The following is a 19,704-nucleotide window of genomic DNA, read 5'->3' as shown; positions in this document are numbered from 1 at the left end:
TTGATCTAACTTTACTGGTTTATTCTAGGAGTAATCATCTCCATGGGATTGCTAATAAAATTCATTTGTTCACAGATATTTCATACACACCAATACAAACTTAAGACCACAGTATGCTCATCAGCTTTGCTTTGTTTTTCCTGTAGTGGACGGTTCCTTCTGATATACCTGGATGGCAGAGGAGGCTGGTGGGAGGAGCTATAGGAGGACGGGCTCATGGCTGGAATGGAATAAATAGAACGGAGTCAAACATGTGGTTTTGTATCGGTTTGATACCGTTCCATTAATTATATTCCAGTCTTTACAATGAGCCCGCCCTCCTATAGCTCCTCCCACCAGCCTCTGGTGAATGGAGATTTGTGGAGTCGCAGGTTTAGGCTTCTTATATAAGACAGAAAGGGCAAAGTCACAGGAGTTGTACTTTAAGGCATTACAGGGAAGGACAGAGGTTCCAATACGGAAGGGGATCTACATTTGCATGAGGGTGTGGCTCCCTCTGAAATAGTTCTAGAACTAGAACTGTTCTAGGACAGCTTTGATAGAGAACAAAGACATCTGAAATGTGCATCTCTGCATGCCATTTATGCATACTAGAATGTATACACTACACACATGCACCAAATACACACTCCCCCATACACATTCAACTTGTCCCCCCCCCCTATTTTGCTCCCATGGCTATGCAGGTACAGGCTTCTCAGGATAAACGGAGTGTAATCCAACAGCTGTGCAACAAAGCTCGTTTTCATCCGTTTTTAAAATTCTCTATTAATCCCTCGGCTTGCGTCCTGCACCGCCGCTCTGCTCAGCAGGTGATCCCTTCCATTAAACCCCAGAAATTATTTGCTCTATTTTCAGTCTCTGAGGCTTTTTTCTCCTCTTTCTCTGTGAACATAGATGGCAATTGGAGAGAGCGCCGTATCAGCTGATCTGGTCAGCCAATCCCTTGTCAGAATCGGGTGATCTTCACTCCAGAGTCGCCGACAATGAGCCGGGACATGGAGGGATGGACCTGAGGGAGACAAACCGATAGAGTGATTAGTAGAATACTTTAGAGAAGGGAACTAAAGATAGGTATTAGAAGTGTATAATGTGGTTATTAATATACCAGAGAAAAGTCTAACAGCTTTTGTTGCACTGAAGTGATAGGTCATCATCAAGGGTTTAATATAATACAGGCAGAATACAGAGGGTAACATCGTACCAAAGACAATACACCAGTTCAGTACTATAGATGTGGAGTGGATTTACATGCACTTACGAGCTGGGATTGTTAGTGAAAATATTTATTTAAAAAAAGCTTTCGAAATCAGTTTTAAAATCTTAGCAACTGCTTTTATCTTCCAGTGTACATACACTTTACACACTCCCTCCAGCCCTCCCCACTCCACTTTCTCACTCCATCGCTCTCTCTACCTGTGCCTGCAGCGGGCCGTATGGCACCAGTTCCCCGTCCACAGTGAGTGTTCCTCGTGGGGAGAGGGGCTGCAGCCTGAAGGCCCTGGCTGGGACGTGGCTCACATAGGGGGAGCTGAGAGACAGGTGTGCTCCCCTCTCCATGGCCAGGAACAGACGAAGCAGGGTGGCTCTGGAGATCCCTGCCCGCACAAACGTCAGGTGGATCAGCCCATCGTCAAACCTGGCTTGGGGGGCGGCATGGAGGTCTGCCCCGAGATGGGACTGGTAGATGGCCAGCACAAGCACAAAGTCCCCCTCGATGGTCACCCAGTCCCGGGTCGGCAGGGCCTGGTCCAAGGGAGGCAGGAGGTCATCCCTCGGAGGGTTGAAAGGGAGTGAGACAGGGGGGCGGTTCTTGAGGGGTCCGGCAGGCTCTGCAATGTCAAAGGTAAAGGAGGGGGAGGGGGACTGGAGAGACGGGGAAGGGGAGGTGGAGTTGGGGGTGTTGGGGCGCGGAACGAGGTAGGAGGAGGAGTGGGGGGAGGCACAGGACGGGGAGGAAGGGGGCGTGGGAGAGAGGGAGAGGGACAGGGAGGGGAGTTTAGGGGGTAGGGAGTTGGAGTGGGGGTGGTGGAGGAGGGATAGGGGTCTGGGGCGGGATGTGTCCAGAGATTTGGGCTTGAAGGAGAAAGGAGAGTGTCTGAAGGGAGAGGATATGGTGAGAGCTCTCTCTCGGGCGATGTCTAGTGGGTAAGCTTCTTTCTGGAAGTATGTTTCGTTCAGATCCATCTCTTCTGCCCTGTACGAGGCTCCAGACATGGGGTCAGCCTCCTGGCTGAGGGGCTGGCTAAAGAAGGCGTTAGCTATCTGGCTGGAAGGGGCAGAGTTCTTCCTTAGAGCCAGTCTGGTCTGCTGGAGGTTGTCAGGGTACGAGTAACACCCCTCTAGGTCCTCGTTGGGCTCTCGCCCCATGTCCCCCCCGTACTCCTCTCCAACCTCCTTTGCTTCCATCACTCCATCCATTGAGCCGCTGCTACCTTCCCCATTCCTCACTCTCTCCTCTATATCCTCTATCACCCCTGAGTCCTGCTCCATCGTTCCGTCTTCTCTTTCCTCATCTGGCCTTTCTTCCATGTTCCCCGTCATCCCATCCTCCCTTCCCATCCTGCAATCTTCCCTTTCATTCAACTCCGAACTCGTCCCAGATCTCTCCGAACTTGTCCCTGACCTCCCCGCCTCACCCTCCATCTCTCTCTCTCTATCTTCTGCCAAGCTACTCGCCCTGACCACCCCTGTTCCCCCTCCCCTGGCCCTCTCCCTCCTCCTCTCCCTCTCTCTCTGCCTCTCCATCTCTCTCTCCCTCTCCCTCTCCGTGTCTACCCTCCTCAGACTCCTCTGTTCGCTGAGGCCCATGTCAGAGCTGGTGCGTTGGATGGGGGTGTGGCAGAAGCCCTCCAGGCCCTCAGTGATGCTGCGGGACAGTGGTCTGCGCAGGGGCGGAGGGATGGCGTCTGGGGATGTGGCGACTATGGAGGGGGGCAGGTAGGACAGACGGCCCTTATAGGAGCGCAGGGAGGCCAGGCGGACCAGAGTGCCCAGGGTGAACCGTGCCGACCCCAGACCCCGGTACCTGCAACATCACACCATTACAGCATTTAGTTACCAGGGCAACAACAGAGAACATAACACAATACTTATTCATTAGGAATAAGAGTGATCAAGGAGGTACAGTGAAAGATTGCATGTACTTAATTTAAGGATGAGTGACCAAAGGCAAGTGCCCTGTCCCGTCACCCTGGAAGCCTCTTCCCCAGAGTTAAAGAACCGAATCACGTTCTGCCCATGTGTTAGTTTACACACATCCACCTCCCTTCACATTTCTCACTTTACGCAGCCTCTTCTGAACCCTTCCTATCAACCTTTTTGATAGACATGGTAGAGCCTACATCTCTGCCTCAAATTTCTGAACAGCTGATGTAAAACCTGCAGCTATTTGAACCAACATTCCAAATAAATATAAATATTTATAGTATGTTAATTTAGGATATAGGCTACAACTTTGTCTGTTGTAACTAAGGATATTGCAGTAGCACGTAGGAAGCTGTCTACACATTGTATTGGGGCAAAAACAATCTGCATTTCAATCCACAAATCACATACAAGTGTAATTTCGCTTCTCAATGATCATGCAAGTACTGCACGATTTGACAATGACTGAAATTTGCCTGAGTAGCCTGTTCCACTTCTGGGCAGCCGACCATTCAACTACTACGTTGACTGCCTCCTGCTTAGCCAATGTTCGCAATGATGATGGAAAAAACAGCCCTTCAGTGTACTGCTTGTGTTTGATAAGCTGTGTCAGCAGAGGGAGCAGTAAAATAGAGAATCCCGCACATGTGCAGAAGCTTCGGCTGTTTAGCTAATCGGGAAGAGGACTCCAGATTACTCGGCACCGCAACCACGCCATTAACTTAAACACACACACCTCTCACTCTCAATGTCCACGTCCGACACAAAGCCCCAGGCCACAGATAGGAAGGAGAACATCCTTCTGGGAAGACCGGGGCGGCCATTTTGAGAAGGGGCGGGGCTGGTTGTCACAGAGACCAAATCCATGGGCTTGACTCCACCACGGCAGAGCTGAAAACAGCAGTTGAGGAGGAGAGGCTCCCGAAGGCACATGTCATAACTAGGATGAAGAGAAAAGTAAGAGGGAAACAGTGGATGGAAGAGAATTGAGAAAGGGTGAGAATGTGGAGAGGGAGAGGAATGGAAAATACAGAGAGGAAAGGTGAGAGGAGAGAGGAAATTAATACTGTGTAAAATAAGTTAACATAATGTTTATGACATACACTATCAGTGAATGTTACGTAGGTGGCCAAAAAAAACATCATAAAGAAAACACAAGAGATAACGAGAGAGAGATGAAAGAACAGACTGTACTATATCGACTGGACTCATTTATCGATGTGTCTTCCAGAGACAAAGGAGAGAAATCTAGAAATAACAGGACATGAAGAGAGGGAGGGAAAAGTGGGGGTAGGAGAAAGAGGGAAGGAGTTGGGGGCAGGAGAGAAAGGGAGGGAAGAGAGAATTTCTCTATCAGTCTCAGTCTCGATGATTCGTTGAAACAGCTGATACAACAATATGAGCGGCATAAGGATTAGTTGAAGATGCTAAAGTCTACAGTACTTTAATAAGGCCAACATCAAGAAACTGAAATCTACTACTGCAATGTAATAGGGCCAATGGGCTGTACATCAAGAAACTAAAGTCTAAAGGTTGACCGTAATTAGAATTAAGGTTGGGTGATATTTGGGGAGACCTCTTCTGCGATATGCTACTCCAAATATTGTGATATCCGATATAATCGTTTGCCGACTTTATTTTTTAAATTTCCTCTTTTTTATTTAACCTTTAACTTTTGGGGCGGCAGGTAGCCTAGTGATTAGTGTTGGGCCAACCGAAAGGTTGCTGGATCGAATCCCCGAGCTGACACGGTAAAAGTCTGTCGTTCTGCCCCTGACCAAGGCAGTTAACCCACTGTTCCCTGGTAGGCCATCATTGTAAATAAGAATTTGTTCTTAACTGACTTGCCTAGTTAAATAAAGGTTAATTTAAAAAATGTGTCAAGTCAGTTAAGAACAAATTCTTATATACAATGACGGTCTACCCCAGACAAATCCTCCCAACCCGGACGACGCTGGGCTATTGTGCACCGCCCTATGGAACTTCCGATCACGGCCGGTTGTGATACAGCCTGGAATCGAACCACTCGGGAGCCACCAATATTGACTAGATAATTCCAGACTGTGCAAGTTTTGTCCTTATATGATTTTCTAGTCACATTCTCATTAAATAACCTTAGTAAGGCCAAAAAATGTCTTCATTTATTTAGACTTCATTATCAACATATTGTTGCAGCCTAACTTATAAGACTGCACCGTTCGATTTTTAAAGTTCAAATACAGATCTTGCATATTCCGATATACCTACCATCTTGGACTTCACGATATACCTACCATCTTGGACTTCACGATATACCTACCATCTTGGACTTCACGATATACCTACCATCTTGGACTTCACAATATACCTACCATCTTGGACTTCACAATATACCTACCATCTTGGACTTCACAATATACCTACCATCTTGGACTTCACAATATACCTACCATCTTGGACTTCACAATATACCTACCATCTTGGACTTCACAATATACCTACCATCTTGGACTTCACAATATACCTACCATCTTGGACTTCACAATATACCTACCATCTTGGACTTCACAATATACCTACCATCTTGGACTTCACAATATACCTACCATCTTGGACTTCACAATATACCTACCATCTTGGACTTCACAATATACCTACCATCTTGGACTTCACAATATACCTACCATCTTGGTCTTCACAATATACCTACCATCTTGGACTTCACAATATACCTACCATCTTGGACTTCACATATTCGGCAATGTCAAACATCCCGATATTCGATAGAATCATATCGGCCCAATGCTAATTAGACTGCACACCTTTTATTTCCAATGAAAACTACTGTGGGTGTGTGTGTTACTGTAAAGGTGCGTGTTTATCTACATCAGAATTGAGAAATGTATCAAGTGGTAGAGGAATGAATTTGAGGCTGAGGGAAATTATTAATTCAATCCAGACACACCATGGGACCAGAACTCTGAACTGGAATAACCTATTCATTCATTTCAATGCTTCTACTAATATCTCCAGCATTCTCACCATTGATCGAACAAGACATTCTAAAATATTGCATGTTTATGTTTGAATCAGTCTCATATCTCTGGTCAAGTCATCACATGTGTCACATAGCTGGTTGGATGTGTGTGTGTGACCCACCCCGCATGGTGGTTGATGGAGCCAGCCAGGGCATTTCCAGAGCCACAGGGAAGGATACCTACAGGTGTCTTTATTGCTAGTTCCCAGTCTGGACGCTCCATCAAACCATTGATCACCTGGAGAGAGAAAAGCAGAGCAGAGTCAGACACACACACACACACACCCCCACCCCCCCCCCACACACACATACACCCCCCCCACACCTCGTGCAGCAGGCCATCTCCAGAGACGATGATGATGCCGTCCCACTGTAGCAGGGAGATCTCTTTGATCAACTCTCTGGCATGGTTCTGTCGCTCTGAGAAGAAAAGGAGATGTGTTGTTAGGAGGTTGTACCCATGTGTGTGATACCGGTTAACGGCTGAGGTTGCAGAGCTGATGTTACGGTGTGTGTTACCTGTCAGTATCAGGTTGTAGCTAACGTTACGGTGTGTGTTACCTGTCTGTCTCAGGATGCAGCTGACGTTACGGTGTGTGTTACCTGTCTGTATCAGGTTGTAGCTAACGTTACGGTGTGTGTTACCTGTCTGTATCAGGTTGTAGCTGATGTGTGTGTTACCTGTCTGTATCAGGTTGTAGCTGACGTTAGAGTGTTACCTGTCTGTATCAGGTTGTAGCTGATGTTACGGTGTGTGTTACCGGTCTGTTTCAGGTTGCAGAGCTGACGTTACGGTGTGTGTTACCGGTCTGTATCTGGTTGCAGAGCTGACGTTACGGTGTGTGTTACCTGTCTGTATCAGGTTGTAGCTGACGTTACGGTGTGTGTTACCTATCTGTATCAGGTTGCAGCTGACGTTACGGTGTGTGTTACCTGTCTGTATCAGGTTGCAGCTGACGTTACGGTGTGTGTTACCTGTCTGTATCAGGTTGTAGCTGATGTTACAGTGTGTTACCTGTCTGTATCAGGTTGTAGAGCTGACATTACGGTGTGTTTTACCTGTCTGTATCAGGTTGTAGCTGACGTTACAGTATGTTACCTGTCTGTATCAGGTTGTAGCTGACATTACGGTGTGTGTTACCTGTCTGTATCAGGCTGTAGCTGACGTTATGGTGTGTGTTACCTGTCTGTATCAGGTTGTAGCTGATGTTAGCCTCCCTGATCATTGGCAGTATGTGTGTCTGACACCACTGCATAGCCTGGCCTCTCCCACTGAAGGGGTTCACCAATAGCAGCAGCCTTCGAGGACGGGGCAGTAGACGTTTGACAATTTCTGAGGGAAAGCAGCCAATCATTAGAAACAAATTGATTGATTGTTCTATCAAAAATACAAGGCTTCATCTTGTGTACAAGAGAACAACAAACGTACGTGATGCCATAAAGCTGGGTTTCCCAAACTCAGTCCTGGGACCCCCTCCGGGTGCATGTTTTAGTTTTGTCCTAGCACTACACAGCTGATTCAAATAACCAACTCAAGCTTTGATTATTTGGGGAGGACCGAGTTTGGGAAACCCTGCCATAAAGCACAGTGTTTCCCACCCTTAGACCTTGAGTGTATCTGTGACAAGGCAAACCTCTTTCAGCTCATCTCAAAGGGACTATCGCTGACCAGATAAGTAATAATGATTCCATTTGACTAATGGCTCTACATAATTTAATCTTGAAGAATGAAAAGGCCCTCAAGGCCCAGGACAGGAAACAAGGTACTAACTGAACACGTCAGTGTTTAGTCTTCCACAAAACACCTGGCAATAACAAGCAGAGCCCTATCTACACAGCAGCACCTACTGTATAGGGTTGAAGTGGACCAAACTGACTAAAGCCATTATAGAAGCAGAACCAGCAGCTAGGAGGTTGTCTAATTCACAATGCAGAGGAGAGCAACAGACTAGACAGAGTACAAGGAGTTAGAGAGATAAGGAGAGAGAGATAAGAGTGGAGACAGACTTACAGACAGACATACAGAGTGGAGAAAGAGTTAGACAGAGAGAGAGTAGACAGAGTTACAGACATACAGAGTGGAGAAAGAGTTAGACAGAGAGAGTAGACAGAGTTAGACAGACATACAGAGTGGAGACAGTTACAGAGTGTGTGATAAATAGAGCAGGAGAGTGAGAGAGAGCAGGAGAGAGAGCAAGAGAGAGCGAGCAGGAGAGAGGGGACAGAGTGAGAAAGGGGTAGTAACTGGGAAAGGAGAAAGAGGGAGGACATTGAAAGAGGAAGATAAAGAAATGCAGACAGCAGGAAGGAAGGAGGTACAAAACAAAAGAGGACAGAGGGCAGATAGATGGATGAGAGGAGACAGGAGGAGGAGAGGAGAATGAAAAAGGTGTAAAGACAGCAAGGATGAAAGACTATGGGGGGAGGATGCACAGGCAGACACTGAGGGTGTAGACTAATGCACAGAGACAGTGAGAAAAGAAGAGTGTTTGGGAGAGAGGAAGGAGACAAGACAGAGAGAGATAATGAGCGAGGGAGAGTCAAAACAAATGTAAGAAAAGGGAATGTTGAAATGGATAATAGATGGGCTTTACGTAGGCCTTGGGGTTCTTCCAGGTCCTCAAAGTGCTAAAACAAGACAGCGATGTGAGAAAGGCTGACGATGGAAAAAGCAAAAAGGAGAGTGCAAGACAGAGGGACAGAGAGAGAGAAAGAAGGAGAGCATATACTGTATATAGATAGAAAGGACCACACAGGCCGTGGATAAACAGTGGTGTTGCTATTTGGGCAGAACAGGAGTTAGTGGGAAGGGAGGGAAGCCGTGTTAGTGAGGGGTGGGAGTTAGTGGGAAGAGAGGGAGGCAGTGTTGGTGAGGGGTGGGAGTTAGTGGGAAGAGAGGGAGGCCGTGTTGGTGAGGGGTGGGAGTTAGTGGGAAGAGAGGGAGGCCGTGTTGGTGAGGGGTGGGAGTTAGTGGGAAGAGAGGGAGGCCGTGTTGGTGAGGGGTGGGAGTGAGAAGAGAGGGAGGCCGTGTTGGTGAGGGGTGGGAGTGAGAAGAGAGGGAGGCCGTGTTGGTGAGGGGTGGGAGTTAGTTGGAAGGGAGGGAGGCCGTGTTGGTGAGGGGTGGGAGTTAGTTGGAAGGGAGGGAGGCCGTGTTGGTGAGGGGTGGGAGTTAGTTGGAAGGGAGGCCTTGTTGGTGAGGGGTGGGAGTTAGTTGGAAGGGAGGGAGGCCATGTTGGTGAGGGGTGGGAGTTAGTTGGAAGGGAGGGAGGTAGGCCATGTTGGTAAGGGGTGGGAGTTAGTTGGAAGGGAGGGAGGCCATGTTGGTGAGGGGTGGGAGTTAGTTGGAAGGGAGGGAGGCCATGTTGGTGAGGGGTGGGAGTTAGTGGGAAGGGAGGGAAGCCGTGTTAGTGAGGGGTGGGAGTTAGTGGGAAGAGAGGGAGGCAGTGTTGGTGAGGGGTGGGAGTTAGTGGGAAGAGAGGGAGGCCGTGTTGGTGAGGGGTGGGAGTTAGTGGGAAGAGAGGGAGGCCGTGTTGGTGAGGGGTGGGAGTTAGTGGGAAGAGAGGGAGGCCGTGTTGGTGAGGGGTGGGAGTGAGAAGAGAGGGAGGCCGTGTTGGTGAGGGGTGGGAGTGAGAAGAGAGGGAGGCCGTGTTGGTGAGGGGTGGGAGTGAGAAGAGAGGGAGGCCGTGTTGGTGAGGGGTGGGAGTGAGAAGAGAGGGAGGCCGTGTTGGTGAGGGGTGGGAGTGAGAAGAGAGGGAGGCCGTGTTGGTGAGGGGTGGGAGTTAGTTGGAAGGGAGGGAGGCCGTGTTGGTGAGGGGTGGGAGTTAGTTGGAAGGGAGGGAGGCCGTGTTGGTGAGGGGTGGGAGTTAGTTGGAAGGGAGGGAGGCCGTGTTGGTGAGGGGTGGGAGTTAGTTGGAAGGGAGGCCATGTTGGTGAGGGGTGGGAGTTAGTTGGAAGGGAGGGAGGCCATGTTGGTGAGGGGTGGGAGTTAGTTGGAAGGGAGGGAGGTAGGCCATGTTGGTAAGGGGTGGGAGTTAGTTGGAAGGGAGGGAGGCCATGTTGGTGAGGGGTGGGAGTTAGTTGGAAGGGAGGGAGGCCATGTTGGTGAGGGGTGGGAGTTAGTGGGAAGGGAGGGAGGCCGTGTTGGTAAGTGAGGGGTGGGAGTTAGTTGGAAGGGAGGGAGGCCATGTTGGTGAGGGGTGGGAGTTAGTGAAAAGAGAGGGAGGCCGTGTTGGTGAGGGGGGGAGTTAGTTGGAAGGGAGGGAGGCTGTGTTGGTGAAGGGTGGAGGGAGGCCATGTTGGTGAGGGGTGGGAGTTAGTGGGAAGGGAGGCTGTCTTGGTGAGGGGTGGGAGTTAGTTGGAAGGGAGGGAGGCTGTGTTGGTGAGGGGTGGGAGTTAGTTGGAAGGGAGGGAGGCTGTGTTGGTGAGGGGTGGGAGTTAGTTGGAAGGGAGGGAGGCCATGTTGGTGAGGGGTGGGAGTTAGTTGGAAGGGAGGGAGGTTGTGTTGGTGAGGGGTGGGAGTTAGTTGGAAGGGAGGGATGCTGTGTTGGTTAGACGCTGAATGATACAGACCGTGTGTGCAGGACAGATAAGAGCAGAGACAGAGAAAGTAGAGGAAATTAAGTGTTAAAGGGATAACCTAGCCCACACACACACACAGCCAAGAAAGATTAAATAACATGTTGGTTCACATGCATGAATGAACCCTTAAACAATACTTTAGCCTTTTAATAGTCAGGCCTCCTGACTGAACATAGCATGCTGTACGTACAACAGCATTGGCCTATAGCCATTCATTCCTTATCACATGGCCATTATACAGTTTCCTACAGCCATTATGCAGTAGCCTATATCTAGTATGGTCAGAAATGAACTGAACTAGCCTGTATCTGTTAGAACATGCATGGTATGGTATTCATACAGTAGCCTAGGCCTATATTCCCTTGTATCCTCTGGTCTCCTACATCAAAAGGACCTCAGATCACCCAGTATGACTCCAGTTAACAATAACTAACATAAACGCTCCCAGTAATGTAAACAAACTTTAGGGAGTGAATGGTGCTCATAAAGTTAATGAAGGCACAGTTAAAGTCTGTACACAGGACAGGAAGTAGTCGACGCCAAACGCCATAACGAGTGCTGATTTGGTTTCATTCTCTCTCATGGTGACACTGTGCCAGTCTTTATGATGGGCATTAGGGAACATCAGACTGATTCCAACAACTGGGATGTTACAATAACCTCAGAACCTACACATAGTGTGCCTGGACTGTAACATAGCATACAAACAGACAAGATAACTGATTGTAGCTGTGTTAGTGGAACACACACTCACCCGTGTCAGCAGTGATGGCGACTCCCCTGAGCAGACATTGTATAGCAGTGGACCACCTCTCAGCCTCCACCCTGGCCTCAGCCAGGTACACCCTCACCTGCCTCCTCCTGGATACCCCCTTCCTCCGCCTCCCCGGGGGATACCAGTATAGAACCAGCAAGGGGGGAGCAGGGGCGCGGGGACAGCTGCACCCTGCCAGCTCTGACAGGGGTAGTATTAGACGTGCCTCTTTACCAGGGCGGGGGGCCAGGCGCTGGACGTGGATGTGGGAAGGGGTGAGGGTCAAGGCATAGCTGGAGGCAGGAGAGGGGCTGGGGGAGGGAGAAGGGGACGACAGACCCCCAGGACCTCCAGGGCTGTTGGGGCAGCTGTTGTTGCAGCTGCTGCCCGTTCCCCAGCCCCCGAACTGGCAGTGGAGTAGGGCCTCAGCTGGGGATGGGATGGGGGGCTCTGGGGAACGCATCCTTAGTGTGGGGGGCTTGACGGGGAGCGGACTTCCAACCCTCAAGTTTAGGGTAGATAAGGTCTGTTTCCTGACAGGTGGACGGTGTGTGAGTGTTTCATGCAGTTGGCAGTTTGTTGGATGGAATAAGTCTGTTTAAATTCAGGTAGTGATACAACATGTCAGTTCATTTGGCCACTGATGGCCACCTTAAAAAGGAGAATCAAATGGAAGCACCTCTCCTTAGGATCTGCTAGGAAGATGAAAATAAAACTATAGACCTGTCAGTCTTTCTTAAAAACACAAGTTATTTATCCCTGAAACGTCCTTAAAATCATTCTTCCACTTCAGTGCTTGAATTGCAAAGGCAACGCCACAAAAGCACCTCTGAGTTTGACGTGTGAAATCCATCTGCACTCAAAGGAGTATTGTACGATCCAAGAAAAATAACTCCCACTGGTCTTCAGATGGAGATTATTCTCTTTAGTGTGTCAATCCAACAGAGGAACATAAAAACACCAGCCTTCACAACGCAAATGTCCGAAGACAAGGATTGATCTTAGATCTGTCAATTAAAGATTATGTCTGCCTTGTCCTTAAATGCTATCAGATTCTAGATTTGTCCAAAACAAAAACGATATACTTTCCAGTTTAAAATTAAAACAGAACATATACACCCCGAAAGATTAAAAATATATATATAACTCAAAGATATGCTTAAATTACAGTTTGAAATATCGTAGTGATGATATTTATCAATAAAGTGCAGCTTAGAAAAGACGGCTGGCTACATGTCAAACAAGAGTTTAAATAACATAAAATAAAACAAATCCTAAAACTATGAATCAGACAAAAATGAACACACCTTGGTCTTGCAAGGAGGCTATAGCAATTTAATTAGCACTAGATTGCAGTGGAATATTGTGTGGTAAGTGCTGACGTCAAGCGTCCCGGTCTTCCACAGAAATGAGAGATATGTGGAAGCAGGAGAAAGGTGTGTCAAGGTAGAATTTAAATATCACTCTTCAAGAGACAAGCAGGCTTTACAGTAGTGAGATAGCTACGCGATCAATGTCCAATTCTAAGTGTCATCCGAATGAAAAATGCCACGTAATCATAGTTAATTTCCATCAAAGAGAAATGGAAAACCAAACAGAAAAAAACTCTAATTTTACTAGATTGTGCCGGGGGGAGGGGGTTGTCATTCCTTGAGTTCAAGGGTCCATGTTCATGTTCCTTCACATAGATAAGTATACCTAAAGAGAAACACTGGTATTAGTAATCTATTAGCTTCCAATGTGTCCCAGCAGAAAATACTCACGTCTATGTATTCAAGTGCTGAAGAAGCATAAAGGAAATGACTAGTATCAATTTAATTTTACCTTTATCTAACTAGACAAGTCAGTTAAGAACAAATTCTTATTTTCAATGACGGCCTAGGAACAGTGGGTTAACTGCCTTGTTCAGGGGCAGAACGACAGATTTTTACCTTGTCAGCTTGGATCTTGCTCGGTTACAAGTCCAACACTAACCACTAGGCTACCTGCCTCCCTCCATTAAAAATGTCCCTTTAAAAATAGTACTACTAGTTTGATGGTTGTAGCCATCAATTGTCCGATTAACAATCACCCATATTAGCAAACTTATTTCATTTCAAACTCCACATTTCTCTAGTATAGGCTAGTACTAATCATAATGAACAAAATCAGTAAAATGCCTGCGATAAGTGATTGGTGTCAATAATTTTAATAATTATCCCTAACCCTGAAATTTCCATCCCTAACTATAACATTTTCCGCCAAGTTGGAACTGCCAAAGGGGACGGGGTTGCAATCTACTGCAGAGATAGCCTGCAGAGTTCTGTCTTACTATCCAGGTCAGTACCAAAACAATTCGAGCTTCTACTTCTAAAAGTTCCCCGTTCCAGAAGCAAGTCTCTCACCATTGCCGCTTGCTATAGGCCACCCTCTGCCCCCAGCTGTGCCCTGGACACCATATGTGAATTGATTGCCCCCCATCTATCTTCTGAGCTCGTGCTGCTAGATGACCTAAACTGGGACATGCTTAGCAGCATTTTCACTTTTGGATAAATAGCATGCCCAATTTCAACTTCCTGCTACTCATGCCAAGAATATAAGATATGCATATTATTAGTAGATTTGGATAGAAAACACTCTGAAGTTTCTAAAACTGTTTGAATCATGTCTGTGAGTAGAACAGAACTTATGTTGCAGGCAAAACCCAGAGGACTAACCGTTCAGAATTTTTTTTTTTTAGGTCTCTGTCTGTTCAGTGAGTTCTCATTGGGAAATTAGGCACTTGTTTTCAGTTCCTACTGCTTCCACTGGATGTCACCAGGCTTTGGAATTTGGTTGAGGTTATTCCTTTGTGCAATGAAGAAGTACGGCCATCTAGGAAATGGGTAACACTGTTGAGAGTTGCGCAATACTTGAAAAGTAGCATTAGTTTCCTCTTGTCCTCTATTGAAAACAGATAGGCCCGTCTTCAATTTGATCGATTATTAACGTTTAAAAATACCTAAAGTTTTATTACAAAAGTAGTTTGAAATGTTTTGGCAAAGTTTACAGGCAACTTGAGATATTTTGTAGTGACGTTGCGCAATTTGGAAGCTGTTTTTTCCTGGATCAAACACGCCAAATAAATTGACATTTTGGATATATATGGATGGAATTAATCGAACAAAAGGACCAATTGTGATGTTTATGGGACATATTGGAGTGCCAACAAAAGAAGCTCATCAAAGGTAAGGCATGTTTTATTTCTGCGTTTTGTGTAGCGCCTGCAGGGTTGAAATATGCTACTCTTTGTTTACTGTTGTGCTATCATCAGATAATAGCTTCTTATGCTTTCGCCGAAAAGCCTTTTTAAAATCTGACATGTTGGCTGGATTCACAACGAGTGTAGCTTTAATTTAGTATCTTACATGTGTGATTTAATGAAAGTTTGATTTTTATATAATTTTATTTGAATTTGCCGCGCTGCATTTTCCCTGGCTTTTGGCCAAGTGGGACGCAAGCGTCCCCTATACCATAAGAAGTTAACACCCCGGCCATCCTACAATCTAAGCTTGATGCCCTCAATCTCACACAAATGATCAATGAACCTACCAGGTACAACCCCAAATCTGTAAACACGGGCACCATCATAGATATCATCCTAACTAACTCCAAATACACCTCCGCTGTTTTCAACCAAGATCTCAGCGATCACTGCCTCATTGCCTGCATCCGCAATGGGTCTGCGGTCAAACGACCACCCCTCATCACTGTCAACCTCTCCCTAAAACACTTCAGTGAACAGGCCTTTCTAATCATCCTGGAATGACATTGACCTCATCCCGTCAGTAGAGGATGCCTGGTTATTCTTTAAAAGTGACATCCTCAGCATCTTAAATAAGCATGCTCCATTCAAAAATGTAGAACTAGGAATAGATATAGCCCTTGGTTCACTCCAGACCTGTCTGCCATTGACCAGCACAAAAACATCCTGTGGCCTTCTGCATTAGCATCGAATAGCCCCCGTGATATGCAACTTTTCAGGGAAGTTAGGAACCAATATACACAGGCAGTTAGGAAAGCTAAGGCTATCTTTTTCAAACAGAAATTTGCATCCTGTAGTACTAACTCAAAAAAGTTATGGCACATTGTAAAGTCAATGGAGAATAAGAGCACCTCCTCCCAGCTGCCCACTGCACTGAGGCTAGAAAACACTGTCACTACCAATAAATCCACAATAATTGAGAATTTCTATAAGCATTTTTCTACGGCTGGCTATGCTTTCCACCTGGCTACCCCTACCCCGGTCAACAGCCCTGCGCTCCCCACAGCAACTCGCCCAAACCTCCACCACTTCTCCTTCACCCAAATCCAGATAGCTGATGTTCTGAAACAGCTGCAGAATCTGGACCCCTACAAATCAGCTGGGCTAGACTGTCTGGACCCTCTCTAAAATGATCTGTTGAAATTGTTGCAACCCCTATTACTAGCCTGTTCAACCTCTTTCGTATCATCTGAGATCCTGATAGATTGGAAAGCTGCCGCAGTCATCCCCCTCTTCAAATGGGGAGACACTAGACCTATATCTATTCTACCCTGCCTTTAAGGTTTTTGAAAGCCAAGTTAACAAACAGATTACCAAACATTTAGAATCTCACCGTACCTTCTCCGCTATGTAATCTGGTTTCAGAGCTGGTCATGGGTGCACCTCAGCCACGCTCAAGGTCCTAAACAATAGCATAACCGCCATCGATAAGAGACATTACTGTGCAGCCGTATTCATTGACCTGGCTAAGGCTTTCAGCTCTGTCAGTCACAACATTCTTATTGGCAGACTCAACAGCCTTAGTTTCTCAAATGATTGCCTCGCTTGGTTCACCAACTACTTCTCCGATAGAGTTCAGTGTGTCAAATCGGAGGGCCTGTTGTCCGGACCTCTGGCAGTCTCTATGGGGGTGCCACAGGGTTCAATTCTCGGCCCGACTCTCTTCTGCTGGTGATTCTTTGATCCACCTCAACGCAGACGCCACCATTCTGTATATCTCTGGCCCTTCGTTGGACACTGTGTTAACTAACCTCCAGATGAGCTTCAATGCCATACAACTCTCCTTCCGTGGCCTCCAACTGCTCTTAAATGCAAGTAAAACTAAATGCATGCTCTTCAACCGATCGCTGCCCGCCCATTCAGCCTCACTACCCTGGACAGTTCTGATATGTGGACAACTACAAATAGCTAGGTGTCTGGTTAGACTTTCAAATCACCTTCCAGACTCACATTAAGCATCTCCAATACACAATTAAATCTAGTATCGGCTTCCTATTTCACAACAAAGCATCCTTCACTCATGCTGCCAAACATACCCCCATAAAACTGACTATCCTATCGATCCTCGAGTTTGGCGATGTCATCTATAAAATAGCCTCCAACACTCTACTCAACAAATTGGATGCAGTCTATCACAGTGCCATCCATTTTGTCACCAAAGTCCCATATACTACCCACCACTGCAACCTGTACACTCGTTGGCTGGCCCTCGCTTCATACTCATCGCCAAACCCACTGGCTCCAGGTCATCTACAAGTCTCTGCTAGGGAAAGCCCCGCCTTATCTCAGCTCACTGGTCACCATAGCAGCACCCACCCATATACCCGCTGGAGCGCGTGCTCTCTCACTGGTCACCCCCAAAGCCAATTCCTACTTTGGCCGCCTCTCCTTCCAGTTCTCTGCTGCCAATGACTGGAACGAACTGCAAAAATCTCTGAAGCTGGAGACTCTTACCTCCCTCACTAGCTTTAAGCACCAGCTGACAGAGCAGCTCACAGATCACTGCACCTGTACATAACTCACCTGTAAATAGCCCATCCAATCTACCTTATCCCCATACTGTATTTATTTATCTTGCTCCTTTGCACCCCAGTATCTAACTTGCACATTCATCTTCTGTACATCCTACAATTTCAGTGTTTAATTGCTATATTGTAATTAATTTGCCACCATGGCCTATTTATTGCCTTTACCTCCCTTATCCTACCTCATTTGCACATGCTATATATAGATTTTTCTACTGTATTATTGACTGTATGTTTGTTTATTCCATGTGTAGCTCTGTGTTGTTGTGTGTGTCGAACTGCTTTGCTTTATCTTGGCCAGATCGCAATTGCAAATTAGAACTTGTTCTCAACTAGCCTACCTGGTTAAATAAAGGTTTAATAAAATTCAGTTTATCGTCCCAGCTCTAGTATCAATGGCACTCTACCCAAAAGTACCTTCATGTTTCGTTGACAAAAACATGTGCAGTAGCACCTTGTAAGGCAGTCATTATGAAAACAATAGAACAGTAGAAAACGAGGAAATTACTTTCAAATAAACTTTTCCAACAATCCAGCCGAGTGACTGAGACAGGCTCCCTCACCATGTCCTCTCCACATGTCCTGCTTCTAAGTTTAGAGTGGTGCCTATGCGTGTTTCACAGTCGATACAGTTTTATATTGTTCCAAAAGGTGAGTGACTCTTTGGCCAGTTGCAGAAGTGAAAGCAGGGCAGCAAACTCGTGAGAGACTGTGGTTCAAACTGGATTAGGCAATCTGTGTGCATGCATTATCCCCATGTCCAGGATTCCTTGAAGTCATGCCATGATGGCTAAACCACGCTGATTTAGAATCACACGTTCCTGACATCTGTGCTCACTGATGCGACAACCTAATTTGGGTAAATGAATTACCACATATGCCTAATGAAATTAACAGAGTTTGGTGGACACAATGACGGATGGCGTTAATCCAGACAGTTTTGAGTCTACTTACTCTCTTTCACAATTTGTAACCGGTGGAAATATGATTCATTGACGGATTAGCCTACTAGACAGATTCTTGCCCAGGACTGGTTTCGGCAGGCATAACTTGTAGTGACCTTCAAATATAGTTTACTCAGTCATCACCAATTGCTTCTTTACATTGTTACTAGTGAATTACTATGGACTGAAAACACAATGTGCTGGTTAACATGTAACCTGGAAAACCTTAATTCGAGGAAAGTGTCTATCATTCAGATTCAGCCATCATAGGCTATATAAAACAAAACGGACCCATAAGAGGCTTCCCTTTAAGTATTAATTGTTATGTTCAGTCTATAACTTGTATCTAAGGTGGTGGCACAATCAAGACTTGGCAGATATGCAGCCTCTGATTAAAGAAAAATGCATTTGCTCGTGCGGGTACCTTGGTGCATTTTGCAGGGTGGCGGGTATCGCCGCTCTAATTTGGTTTTACTATGACCGTGCTCGGAACATTTAGGATCCATTTGGCAGTTTTCACACAACATTGTTTAGAAATGTGTGATCCTTTCTCAAGTGGCTAGCTAGTATGATAGCGCGACTGACAAATAACGTTGGCTTAGAATGAAGCCATCGAGCTACTAGTTTCGAAGCGATCTAACGTTAGCAAATGACAAGCGTTAACTACAGTTAGATAGTTAACGTTAGTTAGGAATATTGATCATTGCTCAGCAGTCTGTGTGTAACTCTTACAAGCTAGTTAGCTACTTCGGACGTTTCAAAATGTTATAGTTACCCATGTTGTGTTGAATGGTCGCTACAGTAGCCATCGCCAGGGAATACAGTATACAAAGCAGTTAACGTTCAATTGGGGTTAGCAGCAAACTAGACAATATAAGATATCCAAACTTGTTACAGTAGTGGATAGCATGCTAGCCAACAATGCTGTTGAAAATCATTTATTGGCTAGCTATAACGTTATAAACGCAACTGGTTGTTTATCCTGGCTAAAAACTCGGTCTAGCCACAATATCTAACGTTAGCAGCGAGGCGCTAGCCATCATTTTGTCATTAGCTAGCTAAACAATGTCATTTCACTAACGTCGGCTAGCAACAATATGCTGGCTAGCTAGGAGGTAACGTAGCTATTTAACACTCAATTGGTAAAATAATAACCGTGGGAATATTAACTGTATAGACTTAAACTCGTAATTACCTCATTCTACCTCCCCGGCTTGCTTGTTCCGTAGAACGCCTGTGTATATCCTCCAGGAAGCGTATGAAACACCGGAGGACTGGATAGTTTGAGCGGCGGGGAGGAAGTCCAATCCTGATAAGGAAAGACATTCTGGACCTACCGACATTCTCCAATAGTTAACTGCGCCAGTGCACCGCATTGTGGAGGCCACATATAGTGAGTGTCATGATCGACTGAAAGTTACTGAGGACAAGACTGGACTCAATCAGTCTAGTCAATA

At 46.3% G+C, this 19,704-nt stretch overlaps 1 protein-coding gene across 1 annotated transcript; it reads right to left on the bottom strand.

Moving 5' to 3' along the window:
* LOC139421340 (sphingosine kinase 2-like) lies at positions 1–19,543 on the bottom strand. The gene is made up of 8 exons (XM_071172122.1): positions 19,443–19,543; positions 11,496–13,193; positions 7,347–7,496; positions 6,489–6,583; positions 6,286–6,401; positions 3,884–4,087; positions 1,417–3,028; positions 1–1,012 (listed from the first exon to the last, which is right to left on the bottom strand). The coding sequence occupies exons 2-8, from the start codon at positions 11,956–11,958 to the stop codon at positions 950–952; spliced, it is 2,703 nt and encodes a 900-aa protein (XP_071028223.1). The 5' UTR covers positions 11,959–13,193; positions 19,443–19,543; the 3' UTR covers positions 1–949.
* Between the last annotated feature and the right edge of the window lie 161 nt (positions 19,544–19,704).

The sequence above is a fragment of the Oncorhynchus clarkii genome, chromosome 2 (assembly GCF_045791955.1).
Source record: "Oncorhynchus clarkii lewisi isolate Uvic-CL-2024 chromosome 2, UVic_Ocla_1.0, whole genome shotgun sequence".
Taxonomy (NCBI): domain Eukaryota; kingdom Metazoa; phylum Chordata; class Actinopteri; order Salmoniformes; family Salmonidae; genus Oncorhynchus; species Oncorhynchus clarkii.
This window is presented reverse-complemented; position numbering and strand designations above follow the sequence as displayed.

Bases quoted from the DNA above. Each gene is read 5' to 3' on its own strand.
- LOC139421340 (XM_071172122.1), bottom strand. From the start codon at position 11,958: ATGCGTTCCCCAGAGCCCCCCATCCCATCCCCAGCTGAGGCCCTACTC. The intron at 4,088-6,285 runs GTGGGTCACACA...TCTTCATCCTAG, and splicing joins TCCATCAACCACCATGCGGG to TTATGACATGTGCCTTCGGG. The intron at 1,013-1,416 runs GTAGAGAGAGCG...TGTCTCCCTCAG, and splicing joins ACGGCCCGCTGCAGGCACAG to GTCCATCCCTCCATGTCCCG.